Source organism: Pseudonaja textilis, chromosome 5, assembly GCF_049901715.1.
Source record: "Pseudonaja textilis isolate UNSWEBS1 chromosome 5, rPseTex1.2, whole genome shotgun sequence".
NCBI classification, from domain to species: Eukaryota; Metazoa; Chordata; class Lepidosauria; order Squamata; family Elapidae; genus Pseudonaja; species Pseudonaja textilis.
In genome coordinates this window covers 35,981,928-35,999,388 of record NC_141994.1, presented here as the reverse complement: position 1 = coordinate 35,999,388, position 17,461 = coordinate 35,981,928, and the positions used below count along the sequence as shown (strand labels likewise).

At 37.5% G+C, this 17,461-nt stretch overlaps 1 protein-coding gene across 5 annotated transcripts in view; it reads right to left on the bottom strand.

Moving 5' to 3' along the window:
• Window positions 1-9,563: 9,563 nt before the first annotated feature.
• Window positions 9,564-17,461, bottom strand: part of SYT1 (synaptotagmin 1) — a 316,367-nt gene continuing 308,469 nt past the window's right edge. For all 5 annotated transcript variants that reach the window (XM_087934497.1, XM_087934500.1, XM_087934501.1 and 2 more), the window contains 2 exons: window positions 14,089-14,222; window positions 9,564-12,833 (listed from right to left, as the gene is read on the bottom strand). In XM_087934497.1, the coding sequence (XP_087790623.1) occupies window positions 12,627-12,833; window positions 14,089-14,222 (341 nt within the window). In that variant the 3' untranslated portion in view covers window positions 9,564-12,626. The remainder of the gene's footprint in view (window positions 12,834-14,088; window positions 14,223-17,461) is intronic.

The following is a 17,461-nucleotide window of genomic DNA, read 5'->3' as shown; positions in this document are numbered from 1 at the left end:
GGTGAATTTGATTTTGGGGTGTGTGCTGTTTAGGTGTGTTAGGAAATTGTTTACAAATCACAAATGTGTCATCGATGTATCTTAACCATAGTTTGGGTTTGTGGGTGGCATTAGCTAAGGCTCTGGATTCAAATTCTTCCATGAACAGGTTTGCAATGATGGGTGACAGTGGTGATCCCATAGGGGCTCCTTCAATTTGCTTGTATCTTTGTCCTTTGTATATGAAATATGTGTTGGTTAAGCAGTGTTCTGCTAGTTCTATGAGGTGTTTAGCTGGTTGGTATTTATTTTTGATGATTTCAAGAGTTTCTTTTATCGGGACTTGAGTGAATAGTGAAACCACGTCGAAACTTACAAGCAGATCTTCTTGTTCCTTGTGTAGATCTTTGATCATTTCCAAGAGGTGGTATGAGTTTTGTACATGTAAAGCTGCTGCTTCAGCATGGGACTGTAGCTGCTTTGCTAAGTGTTTAGCTAGGTTTTGTAGTGGTGCTCCTCTGGAGCTGACTATGGGTCTGAGAGGTATGCCTTCTTTGTGTATTTTTGGAAGGCCCTATAGTTTGGGGCATCTGGAAGATTTTTCTCTTGGGATGATCGTCTGTTGGATCTCTTTGCTCATGTGGCTGGTTATAATTTTCTTCTTGGTTATTTTTTCCAGATATGTGGTTGGGTCCGTGTTTATGGGTTTGTATGTGGAGTCTATCCATTACTTTTCTTTTCTATCCATTACTACTGTGGCATTACCTTTATCTGCTGGAAATATGATTATGCTGCTGTCGTTCCTTAGGGCTTCAGGGCTTTTAGTTCCTCTTTGTGCAAGTTGCTTTTGGGTGGTTTGCTTGTGCATAGGATGTTAGTAACTTGGTATCTTATTCTATCAGCTTCATCTGTATTTAATTTAGTTAGTCTGGATTCTACTCCACATATGATGGATTCTGTGGGGATTTTTTTGGGTGCTATAGCATAATTGAATCCTTTGGTTAGGACATCTGTTTCTGTTTTGGTGAGTTCTCTGTTGGAAACGTTATATACTAATTGTTTCAGGTGTTATTGTAAGTTGTTGGGGGCTTTCTTGTCATGTTCTAATTTCTTTAGTTTCTTCAAGAGTTTGTCATTTTTGTAAGTGGTTTCAATTTCAGCTCTCCAAGTTGTAAGTTGTTTTACCTTGTCCCAAAGTAGAGGGTGGATTTTGCTGCTCAATTCCAGGTGTAGTGTTAGCAAATCTTTGTTTAACTGATGCAATTGGAATCTCTTTCTTTGGAGCTCGTTCCTGAGTAGAGCCATTTCAGTTCTTTTCAGGATATGTTTAGTATCTGCTGTGCTGTGATGAAATGTTAATTTGAAGCAGGTTGGTGTTGCATTGTTGTCTCTGCAGCTGCATAGGAATTTGAGGTTTTTGTTGCTCTTCTCTTCATTTTTTCTGGAATCTCAACATCTTTTTAATGTTGTGATGACAAAAACATTAACACTTTATGTGATCTTGATTCTATCTCTCTCTTAATGCAGCCTAGGACTGCACTGACTTTTTTCACAGCTTCAGCACACTGCTGGCTCATATTTAAGTGATTGTCCACTAGGACTCTAAGATCACTCTTACTACTGTTGAGACAGGTGCCACCTATACTATACCTAGTATAAAAAAACATCTGCATTTCCACCAAATTGAATGATAATGGTAGAGAAAAATCAGAATAATTATTTGGGCATTTTGTGAATTCTGCTTTTTGCATTTAATTCAAAATAATTATACAGGGAGATGCTGTTGAAAATGGTCACCAAAACCTTTTCTAGAGGCTGTAAAAGTAGAAACACTGTCTAATGTTGGCAGGCATCCTCTAGCAACATAAGTGAAAGTATAGGAAAGGGTATCAACCCTAACCCTATGGCTTTCTCTAGAATAGAAAGTGCAGTTCTGAAGAAACTAGAACACATAAGACTAGAATATTGTTCTCAGATTTAGAAGTTCACTGTGTGAGTTTCTACTTGTCTGAAAAAAGGAAGTAAAAATACATTGTTGCTTGTCTTTTAGAAAAGCACAAACATTATTTCTTTTATTTCCTTGCATGGAATGAAAATAATATTTAGCTCTATTTGAAATAATGAATTGTGCCCTTGTAACTAACCACAATGATGAAAAAATAATATGCACTTAGTGACACAAATCTGCCGTGTGGTTTAGCATCTGATACAAAAATATCTTGGGGTTTCCTTGTGAGATCATGATCCATTTTTCATCAATGCTTCCTCCCCAAAATGAAGACCTACCAAGATGCAACTTCTGTTATGGCATAATCTTCCCATTGTGGCTGTAAAAAAGCTATCAATTATTTTTTTAGAGAACATCTCTGCATATTTAGTTGTTGTGGTTGGCTGTTCTTATATTCATATGTCCTAGATCTGGACTCCTTGAAGCATCTGTTTGACCATGAATGTCAGCCTAGATGTCCTTTCTCCAGATTTAGCTGGACATGACTTTACCTAGTTGTATTATGAAAAACCATAATATTTTCTTGTTGAGAATAGATTTCAAGCAAGCACTTTTTGTGAGAGAAATTTATAATTAACATTTACATTATATATGTTTGTTTGTTTTTGTCTTATATTTCAGACTATAAACATTTCCAAGGCAACTTATAAAAACATGAAGTTGCGCAAATAAAGCACAACAAACCATATTAAATATATTAACTCAAACATAACAGCTCAGATACTTAAGATGATCATCACCTAAGTGTCTGTTTATTCTGAGATTCTTCCCACAAAGCAATTGATTGCTATGGCTCTACTATAGAAGAAATTTTCCTCTCCAGATCTCTTTAATTCTGCAGATGGACAATGTTGGCCAAAGAGAAAAATAAAATTTGTTTACAAGTGAATGGAGAATTTAAAAAGGAATATTATGTTTTTTCACTTGGCAGGTACAAATTGACACTTTTAGCAGGTTCTGCGATAGCATCTTTCTTTATTTAGAAGGGTAGAAAACACATTTCTGGTCTCTTAACTGAAGAAAAGAAACATAAATCACTTGCATCCAACTGTGCCACCTGGCATGTTAAATATGGGGACTAATTTACACATTTCTTTTGGCTCTTTATGTTAACTGACAACTCTTGATAAAATAAATATAAATTTGACTTCTTTCTTCTTTTTTGAATTGGTCAACATTTTAATAATGTTTATATAAGCAAATATACTATATAAGCCAAATTATGTTTTCATGGTTTTCAAACTTCACTCTGGTGAAAAGAGGTATTTTAATGCATTTTCAGTATATTTTCATTCTTTATAGACCTTACAGGTAGCATACCTGGATCTTTTCTTAGATTCTATTCTTTTCCACTAAGTGGAGCTGTAGACAAATGGAACTGTATGACCAAAAAAAGAAAGAAAGAAAAAGTACGAAGGTGGCAATATATTCTGAATTAGTCCAAGATTCACTATCTGGCTGACTAGGAAAGAGGAACATCTAATCAGTACTACTTTATGACATTCCAGGTACAGCTTGCAAACATTGTCAGGGTGAATAAGCTGTACAGAAAGAAATTCTGAGTCACATTTTGATTATAGCTAAACCTCTGAGCCCACAGCTATCCAGATTTTTTTTCAAAGAAATGAATTGCATTTTTAAATCTGTTTCCATTTAATCTGTTTCCATTTAATACACTAAATAATCACACTTATTAGGTAACATTTTGTTAGGATATAAATGTACAGCATATTTTTTCAACCTTCACTAATATCAATATAGCCTATACTTCCCCCCCCAATACAATTGACCCAATATGTTTTTCAGTTTTGTTACTGCCTTCAATGAGAAAGTAAATATATTGAAGAAAGTGATTGAATTTTTAGTTCTCCAAATGCACATAACTGACACAGATATGCAAAAAACCATTCGTTTTAGGAAGGCTTGGGATATAGCTGCTATGTGTACAGTTTATCACTTTTGGGTGGGTCACAGAAATATTAGTTGGACAGAGAACAATCAGAAAGTGAACAGCCTAACATTTTAAATGGATGTGCCATTTTATCCACTGATGAAACCGAAAGAGGAAGCATTTGGTAGAATACTTTTTCCAGGAACTGGATCAATGTTACCTATATAATTCTTATCTCAACAGTGTTGTTTTGAGTTGAGGAAGCGGTAACATTTTCTTCATCTTGAAAAAAAAAATCTCTCTTCCAAGTGAGATATTCATTCACTCTCAATGAATAATGTGTCAAAGAAGCCTAATCAAAAGAAAATGATGGAAAAGTGAAATGATTTTCTCCTAAAACTTTTTAAAGGAAATATTGATTTGCCTCAACAAAGTAATTTGGGCATTGAAAGTAACTGATTTGCTTCTTAAATTGCTGTAGGATGGTGCTGCAAAAAGATCTTTTTTGTCTCTCCACACTCATCCCCCACAGCCCAGTTGAAATACTTCCAAGCTCAGTAGTCTGAAGATTGCTTGAAGACTTCATCGAAGGTTCCTAATAGGAAGTTCTTCACCTTAAGGCTGGCATCTTCAGTATGCACTCTGAGCAATTGCACTGTGATTCTCATAGCTTCTCAGCTGCTCAAACAAGAATAGCCTTCACCATATGCCAGAGACACTTTTGGCTTTTCCTGACATTCCCTGTTGTCCCTGCCAGAAAAGCCCAGTTTGGGAAGGTCCCTCCATAATCCTACAAGGGAAGATTCTGCAGGGCTTTCACCTGTAATATAAGCTCTATGAGATGGAATGAGAGGTGTGTCAAGGGACAATGAAGCCAAGCAATTGGCTTCATTTAACTCTTCAATTGGCTTCAATTAACTCTAACCACTGTCGCTGCTTCTCAAAGTGTTGCACTTTTTCATATACTTAATCCCCCTGCCAACTGCAGTGAAAAATCACAAATATGTTTCCAGACTATGCCCATGTTGATCCCCCTTAATACTTATCACCATGGTCTGATCTCCAAATCTCTCCAGTGATCAGTCACTGCAACCTCTCAGTATCATTTTGTCACTGAACCAGTTTCAGAAGATTGACTGAAGCTGCTTAAAGAAAGCCTTTATTGTCACCTACATTTTGTAAAAGGGATGATTCCTAGAAGCATGGTTGAAATATCCAGCTGCCAGTAATTCTGCAATACCAGGCACTGTAATTTGAATAAATGCGATAAAGTTATTATGAATTTAACCTTGCTCATACCTCATCGATTGGGAGATGCTTGTTATGCCTTGTCTCCAGCGCAACTTCCTCCTCTTCATGTACTTCAAATGTTTGATGGAGGTATCTGTAGATATCCTTGCAGTCAAGAAGATCTCTGGTTTTGTGGAAACTCCTGCTTGACGTATAGTAAAGTCTCTGCAAATTTTAGCTTCAACATCCAAATGTCATGGCTAATCATGATGAACAAATGTAACAACAGAAACTTTTTGTTGAATATAATAAAGACAATTTTTTAGTTCAGTGAGATGTTGAATTTATAAATTAAAATCATCTTGTGGGAAATTTATGTTGAGTTTTGTTGCACTGTAATGGCAGGTTGTATTGACAAGTAATTGAAATGGCACATAGAGTCATAAACATATGCAAGCAGAGGTGATGACACTCCTTATAAGGTCTCTCACTAAGACATAATTTGGATTTTCTTTTGAAAATTAGGAATCTGGCCTGACTCCTTAAAACAAGAATTCTACTGCAAATATAAATCAGCAAATAGTGGAAAATATAAATTATTTTTCCTTTTTTGCATAAATTAAAAACAATTAGTGAATCTTGATATGAATGGAATTTGAGAAATTTGAGTGTTTTTAAGTTGCTAAGTAAACTCAGTTGGGAAGAGTATTTCTTTACTAGTTGATTAGGAGCTAAATGAATTGAATAATATGGATAATTTTGCTTCTCTCTGTGCTTAGAGAAATGGCAATTATTTAAAACGGTTTCCTTATGATAGCCTAACTGATAGCAATAAGGAATATTTTGTGATGTGATTGGATCCAGCCTGTGGGACTATCCTGGAAAATGAAAGGGGCTGGCCCGTGTTGCTTCAGCCCAGTCTACCCAATGCAAAGAGGAAAAACTAGGCCAGTGTGATTTCAGCCCAGTCTACCCAGTGCAAAGAGGAAACATGCCAGCAGTTTGGGGAGTGGTGTCAATTTGGCCATGCTCACTCTGTCGGCCATGCCCACCCGGTCGGCCATGCTCAAATGAGTGGCATCAAACTGACCAGTTGGCCACACCCATTCAGTCAGCCACGCTCCCCTGGTTCCCTTAAGTAAACCACAGCCCTGATCCGGCCTTCAGTGAAATTGAATTTGACATCCTGCTCCACATCAAGGTATAGTATGTTATCAGTACATTTCTATGGAGATGGGGAGATTCTGAATTGAAGTTAGAATATATTAACTGAAGTCAAGACTGAAGATACAAAAAGAGCAGGAGTTGGAAGAATTAATAGCAACATCATACTTGAATTTGGGGTAAAATAGGCCATGTTAAAATATTTAGAAAGTATAATTTATTCATTGTCATTCCCCCCAAATATGCTTAGGATGACATTATTTAAACCATAATCATATAAATGTGCACAGTTATTATTGGGAAGTTGCACAATCACATTTAAAATCACTGCATTGTTGTTTGGTGAAACAACAGGCTATGAAAGCACTGCTCAAAAATGCTTCCTGAACATAATTTTGAGGAAGAGGTCTGATGTCCCATTTCTACCAATGAGCTGATTGATCCGCTTCAAAAGTACATTTAGCCTTCAAAGCCTCTACCATTAGTTGAGTGGACTATTATATTCAGATATATCATAAAAGACCAAAAAGATCCTTAGTTCTGTTAAATTTTTAATTCAACATTAACTTTTCCAGTAGTGATCAGTCAGATATTCTCAAAAATTGGGAAGCAAAGCATGAAGGCAATAATCGTCTTTCATTCTTTGCTCCAATAGTTAACATTCAGAACTTCTATTTATTGTATTTATTCAAAAGGGAAAAAAAGCTGTGATCACTGAACTCTGTGCAATGCCTAGCTTCTGCAATTTGTCAATATAAGGCTACAGTATAATTAAATCCAATTCTGAGATCTCTTTCCCTATCAGCACTATAAATGTGCATATTTATATGTGACATGCTTTTGTTTTTGTGTGTATATGTGCACATGTCTGCCTAAATGTGTAGGTCACCTGTCCCTCTCTTCCCACTCTTGCATTTGGTTGTATTATTAAATCTAGGACAAATTATTGTTCACTTGATAATTCTTTCTGCAAATTGAAATGTTAATGAAGTAGATTTACAGGTTGCATGGATAGCTTACTTACTATTCAAATGAACCCGAATACTATTGCCTTGCAAATCACTTTTCAAAATTTGAGTAGAACAAATATGGCATAGACAAGGTGCAAAAGACATGAGGTGAGGCCAATATTAAGCTCTTTTATCCTCCACCTGAAAGTTTGTGTCAGGGATTTATATGACAGAAAATGTGGCTACTTTGTCTATTCTGAATCTACTAACAATTGTTTTATTTACAATCTAAGTCTACATTTGAAAAATGCTAGAAAATTAATATTACCTAGGTATTCTGATAGACTGGGCTTCGGTCAATGAAAGGTTAAACTTTTTTTTTTTGCTCCAATTAACTAACACAGCTAATCTCTCTAGTATCTAATTTTGTGCTTGTTAAATTTTAGCTTATCAATTAGCACTTCACTTTATCTTGTCATGACCATTAGGCTGCAGTTTTGTATTCTCTTTAGACATTAATGTCTAATCAAGATCTGTTGAATTAAAGGCTGACAGTGAATTTATTAGAATCTCTACAGTCTGTCTACAACCTATGCTTCAGTAATCTTATCCCTTTGCTTGCAATAAGCTACTGTTGCTTTTTTTCTTAACTTTGATGTGTTAAAAGGATTGTCATTGCTTTAATAGTTTTAGCAATGGAATTATTTCTTTGGTTGCTCTGTCAGCAGTACATTCATTTCCCTCCAACCCCCCCTCCCCGCGTTTTTGTTTTATTGTCTTCATTAGGACAAAACTCCTTCCTGGATTTTTAAAAAATAATGCCTCAATTCTCTTTAGGTATCGAAGTGAATAATTTCAATGCTGATTTTACATTTTATTATCGGTTACAAATTTTATGTCTGAGTTATTCTTTGTATGCTTTCAGTAGCAATTGCAATAGCACTTAGACTTATATACTGCTTCATAGTGCTTTACAGCCTTCACTTCAGGGGTGGGATTCTACTGGTTCAGACCGGTTCGGCTGAACCAGATGTTAAAGTTACACCTGACTCGCTGAACCAATATTTCAACTGACTGGCTGGCCCCTCCGAATTCTCCCCGCCCCTCCTAGGAGTTTCCATGCGATGCAGGTAAGTGCAAGGTCCACGTGGAGGCTCTGGGAGGGGGAAAAAACAGACCTTCTGGAAGTCTGGAAACGGGCCTGTTTCTGGCTTCTGGAGGGCCTCCAGAGCCCAGGGGAGGCTGTTTTTGCCCTCCCAGAGGCCCAGGGGTTTTTGAATCCCATCCCTGCTTCACTTTATAGAGTCAGCATATTACCCCCAACAATCTGGGCCCTCATTTTACTGACTTCGGAAGGATGGATGACTGAGTCAATCTGAACTGGTCAGGATCAAACAGGATCCTGGAAATGAGCTGAATAAGCAATACCGTATTCTAACCACTGCACCACTGTGGCTCAAGCAATTTACAATCAAGTAGAAAATGAAGAGGAGAGCCAAGTTAATCTGTGGTAAGGCAAAACACTAGGAACCTGGTAGCACATTTTCTAATACATTTTATTAAAAGGTATAAACATTTCATTAGCTCAGATTTGTACATTGGAAAAGGTACTACTCAATTTCTTTTGATGTTTTGCAACCAAGTAGAAGTGTTTCATCCTCTTTACTTCTGTCTTTGCTCTTTTTCTATTTAAATGTACATTCAAAGCCAGAGAATATTTGTGTAAAAATATGTGTCCATGCAATTATGTTCTCAGTTGTGATGGTGTAGGTATTCTCACAGCCCTTGGAAAAGTTCTTATAGTTGGTCACTGCTTAAAGGCATATGAATGCACATAGACAATGACTTAGTATTAAGGACAGCTTTTACTTCCACTTACTGAAGAACTGATTTTAAAGAGTAAATAATTTTGATGTGACAACTTACTAAGCCAGAAACCAACAACCATTTGGTTGCTCTGTGTTTGCTTGTCATTTATATTTTTATTTTATATTTATATATCACATAAGTTTAATGTGATGTGAAGAGAGCCAGTTTGGTATAGTAGTTAAAGCATCAGGCTAGAAACCAGGAGATCGTGAGTTCTACTCCCATCATAGGCACAAATCGAAATGGATGACTTTGGGCCAGTCTCTTTCTCCCAGCCTAGGAAGGAGGAAGTGTCAATTTTCACTTCTGGAAAATCTTGCCAAGAAAACTGCATGGACTTGCCCAGGCAGTCTCCAAGAACTGGATGATTGTGTTTTTTTTTAAAAAGTTTTTTGTTGAATGCCATCCACATGTTATTTGAGTTGGGCGGCTTTATAAATAAAAATAAATAATGCTGAGAACACTTGAGGCATCAACAGGAAATAAAACATTTTATTGGATATTGGGTAGTATGTATGTTTTATTTAACGACACCTGGAAAACTCTACTGTGGGATTCACTACACAAAAGTGAAACAAAAGATAAACCACCTTCATCAAAACTAAATGTAAAATACAGCTAAACTTGTCGGCTCGTGGGTCACGAGCAGTATGGCAGGATAGAATACCCCAAATGTTTCTACAAGATACAGAGAAAAACCCCACACATAGAAACACTCAAGCAGGCAGTAAATATACACAAAGGCAACTAGGATCTTTCTACAGCATCAGATTCTAATACTTTACACAGCTTTGTCAGGAAGGTACATGTGGCTTCTTTTGAGGATGAAAATGTCATCTTGGTCAAATAGCAGATTTTTCTGCTGAAAATGATGGAACATTACAAACCAATTCCGCAGTGACATTTATTCTGGCAGTGTAAAAAGAGAATCAATTTAGAATACCTTCACACAATGAATCAATTCTGGCAGCTTCAGTTTGAAATTTCTCTCCCATTATGCTGATCAACTAAAAGAAGTTACAGCAGAACTGAACCCTCTGTGTTTAGGCTCACTCTCTTTGGTGAGATTTGGTGGTTGTATATAATTACAACCCTCCTACATATAGTTCAACTTATCTGATTCAATTTTGCCTTTTCCTCTTTGATGTAGAATGGTGTTTCTCAATCTCATCAACTTTAAGATGTATGGACTTCAACTCCCAGAATTCCCCGGACAGCAAGCTTGCTAGCTGGGGAAATCTTGGAATTGAAGTTCATACTTCTTAAAGTTGCTTAGGTTGAAAAACACTGATGTAGACAATAGAAAAAGCACCGGAATCATAAAATGTTGCTCCTTGTGGAAAGCTAAATAGAAACTGGATTAAATTGCCACAATCCATTTGTGGCTTGTGAGTTAAATTCTCTACATTTCATAAGTAACTTGCCAGCTTAGAGCTCAGAAAAAGGAGATCTGTCGTCAAAAAAACATGGCTAGGGATGCTTTTTTTCTTAAAAAAGGAAACTCTATATTTTGAAATTATTTCTGAGGAAATCCCACACTTACTACCAAAAGATTTTTTTAAAATGGGAAGGGGCAGGGGGGGGGGGGGGGGGAATGTCTTCTTGGGTTTTTTTTTTTTGGTGCTTGGTTGTTACTGAAAATAGAACCTGTGTTTCAACATATTAAAATATATTTACAATCTTTTAAATAAATATGCAGCATTTAAATAAATTAATGAAAGGGGTCTCCAAGGAAGAGAGCCCAATTGCAAAAATAATGCCCCGATGCGACACAAGGAAATAATATAAGCTAAAGTGACCATCGGTCTTGTCTGAAGGACAGCCTCTACCATCAACCTGGGGAGAGATGTGGAATATTGCACAGTGTCGACAAAATGCTGTGTTGTCAGTCCGTTCTATATGATGCCTTGTCCTGTGCATAGCTCTTCAGTTCTGAATTGGTCCATAGCTATAAGAACGTCTTGTGCTATGCAATCCTTCGGCAGTGCAGTAGAAGGGAATGGCAGTATTTTTACAATATCACTACAGAATAAATTGATTGCTATCCACTGAGAGAACTACAGTTTCTAAGCACACACGGCAGTCACAGTGATACACAGAGCAGTCTTTTAAGACGCTTATGGAATGACTAATAGCTTCATAATAGTGCCATTTACTACATAGTAACATTGAAAACATTTAAAAACTCCTCCTGAAACGAGCAACTAGTGTACATAAGAGGTTGCTTCAGTTTGCTAGAACTTGTTCTTTGTTTTGTTTCACTTTTTTTAAAGGACAAATTAAAACTTATTAGTATAAATAGTATATAAAAGGTCACTAGCTGTTATCTTTTGGCTTGCTTTGAAGTGCATTCAGAAATATGGCTAATTTTTTGTCCTCTTTTGATGGGATTGTACAATACTGTCTCGTCACCATGAAACTACTTTTGTATAATAAACACACACGGCTGTGATTTTTTTTTTGTTTTGCTTTAAAAAATATTCTGCATTCCTTCTCATCTGGCTTAGTATAATAAAATATTTTGTTACAAAGTCTAATGTGCAAACTCATTAGAATTAGAGAATGTGAGAGCACAAATGGGATTCACAGTATGCAAATTCGTATAAAGGTGATAAAGGAGAGCTACTTGTCTTCAAGTATATATGTTTGCCACGGGTAATAGTAGGGCGGCTGCTACATAACCCTGAAATGATTCCTACACATAGTTTATATGTTACTATGTGTAATATTTCATGCTCCCAACTCCTCCCATAATGTAGCTGTACCTTCATTTCTAAGTGTAAAGCCATGATTTCAGTTTGTTTATACACACACACACACACACACACACACACACATATATATATACAGAGAGAGAAAGAGGAAAAAAAGTGATCTATCAGCTTCTGCTATGCTTCCTAGAAGTCAGTCCTGCTCAGATCATGCAAAATTGCCCACGAGAAAAGTCTACCAGTGGATTCATTCCTTCAAGAGCATATCTTGATATTGTAATGGTTCAGTTGAAAGCTCAGATTTAAGTTGTCCTTTAAGATGTCAGTGTAACACTACTAGTGCCTTACAAGTTGGAATTTTTGCTGGAATGCAGACAATAGTTACCCTATAATATAATTATCAGCTCTCCTATATCTCAATCAATTTACATAATTTAAAATATAACATCTTATTAAAAACATCTAGATATACACAGATTAGGAAACGTTTACGACAAACAAATAAACAGACTAGAAATAAATTTTTAGATACTGGTATGTACAACTGTGTGATACAATAAATAATTTCTGTCATGCTCTATCTACACATATTGCTTAAAAGAAGAGTAGATCTGAGGGCAGTGGTGAGATGGAGTGCCTTATAGGGCTTTTTCTACATTAAAGTTGTGCAAATTAAAACAAGAGTAGAAGTACCACTGATCTGTGTTGGGGATGCATGGCTGGAAATAAAAGGACCCATATTACTGAGGTATTTACAGATACTGGCTAAAGAGCACTATATGGGCAAATGCAGAAAGGCCTTCTTTTCACATTTCACTTTCTTCCTACTTCTTGACAGCAAGCATGGCATCTACTTCTTCCTCCGGCTGTAAGGTATGCCACTGTGCAATGGGTCGCCTTGGATTGGCCAACATGTCTGACCAATGTCGCAGCTCTGCGCCAGTGCTGTTGTATCCCACAAAGACTTTGCCAATGGCATCATTCTTGCCAATCTTGTCATAGTCCAAAACAGTCACAACAACTTGCACTTTCTAAACAATGGGAAGAGAACAAAGCAAGGTTGAAAAATGCAAATCTATACATTTTGCTGCTGAGATTGTCAGAATCCATGAAGTACATTCCATGAAGTAAGTGGGCAGCAATATATGGGAAGCTGAGATCTGGTTTACCTTTGTTTTCCTGCAGCCTCTTAGGAATTATATTCTATACATTCCCTTCCAAAAATCTTATCATTGGCAGTTTTTGCAGTTATACACCTGAGCTTCTTCTTCTATTCTATTTCTCTCTAAACTGGATTTGGAAAAAATTGCAGTAATCTTGCCTGGGATGATGCCAATGCTTCAGTAATGAGATTGCACTGCCAAATCACTCTTCTAAAATATTTATGTACCAGCAATGTAAGTCTTATGGTTGGGCACAGAGACACATATTTTTAAATCAAAACTTTGTGTTTAAATCAACAGATACAATATGAATGGATGAATCTCCCCACAGTCTATTGCAACAATGCTTCAGCCTCAGTGACTTGGTGAAACTGTGCTGAAGCAGACGATGACCTTGCATTACATTTACATTACATTTATATATCAAACTGGAAACTTAAGCTACAATCCTGTAAATCGGGATGGACAGCCCGGCTTTTCTGCCAAGAGTTGCATTCACTTTGGAGTAATTTATAGAGGACTATATGCCAAAAGTGACTGGGATTTAAGGAACCAATAGAAGGCCACAGTGAAAGATGAATGACTATTTTTTCTCCTTCTAAGTTTTTTGGTATTTCCTTTTTGGTCTTCTGTTTTTATGTCATATTTCTTTTTTCCTCCCTTTGTCAGAAGTCAGAGCTGTTTACTTCCAGAGGGCTTTTGAAATGAGATAAAAGCACAGAACTAAGCTGAGTACTCTGGAACTGCCAACACCTTATTTATTTACTTATGTATCTTATTATAGGTACGGTATTAGTTATGCAGTTTGGAAGAATAACTTTATAACTATTACTGCGCTGCCTTTAAACAATTTTGATTTGATAAAATAATCAAATCATTTGAAAGAATGGAAATGATTTTCTCCTGAACTATTGGAATAAAATCACAGTTGGATTTTCTATTTAGCATCCATTGCTGCTGAATAAATATTCATTATTTGCTGCCTGTTTGAAGAATTGATGTTCCTAAGTAAGGTACTGTTCATTTTCATCCCATGCAGGACTACTGCATAGGTATTAATAAAGGTTCCTTTGAAGAGAAGAAGAATTTCAAGGTGAAGAAGGACTTGCAAGTTTGTTATTACCTGGATTTGCTCAAACGGTACTTCAAAGCTGAATGATTCATTGTAATAAGGATTCAGAGTGTTCTTCTTAATTGTTGTCTTCTTCTTCTTCAACCGTTTCCCATTCTGCATCAGATGAATTTTCACATAGGGATCTAAACAACAACAGAAAGAAGTTTTTCAGAAATTTAAAGCTCTATATGACATAGGGTCAGGCTACCTAAAGAACCATCTTTGTCCCATTGCGCCAGCCCTTCCCATCTCGTCAGGCAGAGAAGGTGTACTGATCACTTAAAGCACTTTGACCAGAAAGAGAGCCTTATCTGCTGTTGCTCCCGCCCCATGGAATATTCTCCCCCTAGAGGTGAGCTGGTCTTCCAGAAAGGGGGGGGAAACATGGCTCTGCAGCCTTCCTTGGGGAGCTTAGAGGAGCATGGGGCTGGCTAGCAACCTTCCCTTCACCTTTTAATTAATTTTAATTATTCTCGCTCTTTTTAGGATTTTTAACTTTTATATATTAGTTTTACGTTTTGAAATTTTATTGTATACTGTCCCAAGACCCTCTGTGAGGAAGATGGGTGGTTCCAAAATGTGATAAATAAAAAAAAAATAAAAAAAAAATGTTGGCTAATGCAGTGAATCTTTTAATGAGAATGAGATAGTGACAAAATAAACAGGAGGCAAGATTTAACGTAGTGCAGGACAAGTTCTAGGAAAGAATATATTTGCATAGACTTTCTCTGTGGAACTTTAACAAAGCTAGTTCTTGCTGTTTAATGATAGTGCACTATTGCTCCTTTGGTGTTGATGATCCTATTGATTATAAAAAGTTTTAAGTTTTAAAGTTTAAAGTTTAATGCTAGCATAGACTTATCCCATTTCATGCTATCATGTTCATTGTTCTCTTTCTGATAATCCGGTTTTGTTCCGAACAACAAAACGGAAAGAGAGTTCCTGTGGAAATGCACTTTTAAATATAAACCACAGTTTAATACATGACTATTTAGTACTTTGGCTTAGTATAGTCTGTGGCTGACATAAAAGACAGGAAAAAATAGCTATATTTAGGCAGACAAGTTTTAAGATTTATCTGTTCTTTATCTTAATGTAGTTTGGGATAGGAAATCTGGGGTACCAAAACTACATGGCCACTACAAGTGGAAGTAGCAAAGTTGAAGAACATCATACAGATGTAAGGCAGGCAGATTGCTGAGCAGGCAAAATTTGATCATGTTATACAGAAGGGCTGCAATAATTTCAAGGACCAGGCATCAGTACCATTTGTTCAGCAATGTCAATGTAACTTCAAATGCTTGCTGAATAAATAATTATTAAGTGAGATCTACCTGTACTTCCAAGTTTTTTTTAAAAAAGTCAACTCAAACTATTTTTCTGTACGATTACTAATAGCTGCCTAAATTTCAATTTAAGTAATAATAAATTACTAGTAGGTTTGTATTGACCAATGGCAGACAATGGTTTTCTAAGATATAAGCTATATTTCATTATTCTTGTTCTATTTCCTAATCCAGAAATCAAACATATTTATGAAAAGGATACCATATTAATTGCTTAAACAGAAATTGTAAATACATGGAAGGAGGGAGAGAGAGAAAAAAGGAGAGGAAGAAAGGAAGAGAGAGAGAGCGCATGGCTAACAAAGCTCCAAAAACAGGTCAAGTAGCTCTGGGGAGGTCAGTCATAAATTAGAACATTTGCTAAGCAACTGCCATTAAGCAAGGACCACTTGTATTTGGTTTGCCAGTGACATGGCCACCTGACCATGCCCACCCAGCAGATGGCCACCAAGCCACGCCCATCCAGTCATGTGACCACCAAGCCAGGCCCACAAATTAAGCCATGCCCATAGAACCGGTTGTTACAAAATTTGAATCCCAGCCCTGATTGTAATGAGCAGGACTTGGCTGTTATTGTAGCCGTATCCTTGGGAGAAGAAAAGCTAAGTGAAAAGTATTGCTTCTTCGGTTTCTCTAATTAACATTCAACACATGGAAGACTGGCAGAAGCTGAAAAATTCACAATTAGTACTGTGCATTACTGATTTTACAAGACTATCTCAAGGGAGGACTAATAGAGAAGCTTTTAAAAGCAGTTCGGCTGACATGCTTTGTTTTACTGCCATTTAATGCCAAACGATGTCAGTTCATTACTTAGAGGCAAACAAAGGACTTGTGTCTCAATTGAAATGAAAGCTGAGGTATATACAGTAATCTTGATCTCAGAACCGCCACTGCTCATTTACAAAATGCATCTCCAATATCCATAGCAAGTGGCTTTGTGGACAAGAAAGATTTAATTTAGCAAATAATGAACAAACTTCTTGATGTGACAGGCAAGTGAAAAATGAAATATTTTGTAGGCAGTAGAACAGCTACATGAATTATGCATCAGAAGCATCAAATGTACATGGGTAAGGTAGAGTCTGCATCAGGAAAGAATTAAGTATTCCTTCAAACAAAAGCTTGAGTGACAGAGCTTTTAATGTGAAAAGTAAACTGTAGGTACTATATGTTTTTACATTCTCTCCTTCAGAAAAAGAAAAGGCTATTTTCATGAATAGTTACATGGGCAGAATACTAAAGAAAGACAGTGAAAGTGAATGACAAGGCTAGGACGCAATGATTATAGATTGTGTTCTGTATTAGCATTCGCAGAGAAACCCGCACCCGATTGGCCCGCCTGAACTGAAGCCGATTGGCTGACTGCGGGCCGTGATTGGAGCGCCACGAATCTCCGCGATTGGCGAGCCGATCGCGGAAATCAAGCGCTGCCATTAACCGCCGAGCCGCCCGGCCCGGCAGTATAAAGCCAAGCGGTTTACACAGTTACTTTGTCCATAACTAGAGCTGAATAAAAAGAGCTGAATGTTCACTTGCGTCTACGCCTCTTTTGTGACCCGATCCGGATCCAACACTGGCGACGAAGGTGGGATCGTGAGGCGAGGACCAACTAGCACGTGGCACCGGTGACCCGCATCTACAAGATGGCCAGTACCGTACCACCCGCTCCTTTCGACCCAGCGACCGAAGACTGGGAATCCTATATTGATCGATTCCAGATGTTTCTGGAATGCAGCAATCTCAGGGCGCCAACGGCCAGAGGAAGCGGGCAGTATTCCTAACGCACTGCGGGCGCAGTGTTTAAATAAGCCAAGGCACTCGCAAGGCCCACAGCGTTAAGGAGATGGATTGGGCTGATCTCGAGCCCATCCTGCGCCGCCATTACGCCCCACCGTGCCGATCCTCATCCGCAGGTATGACTTCTACCGCCCGGGACCAACGCGGGCGAGTCCATCAGCGATTTTGTGGCCCAGCTGCGGAACATGGGCGGACCGTGTGAGTTCCCGAACTGGACCAAGCGATCCGGGACACGA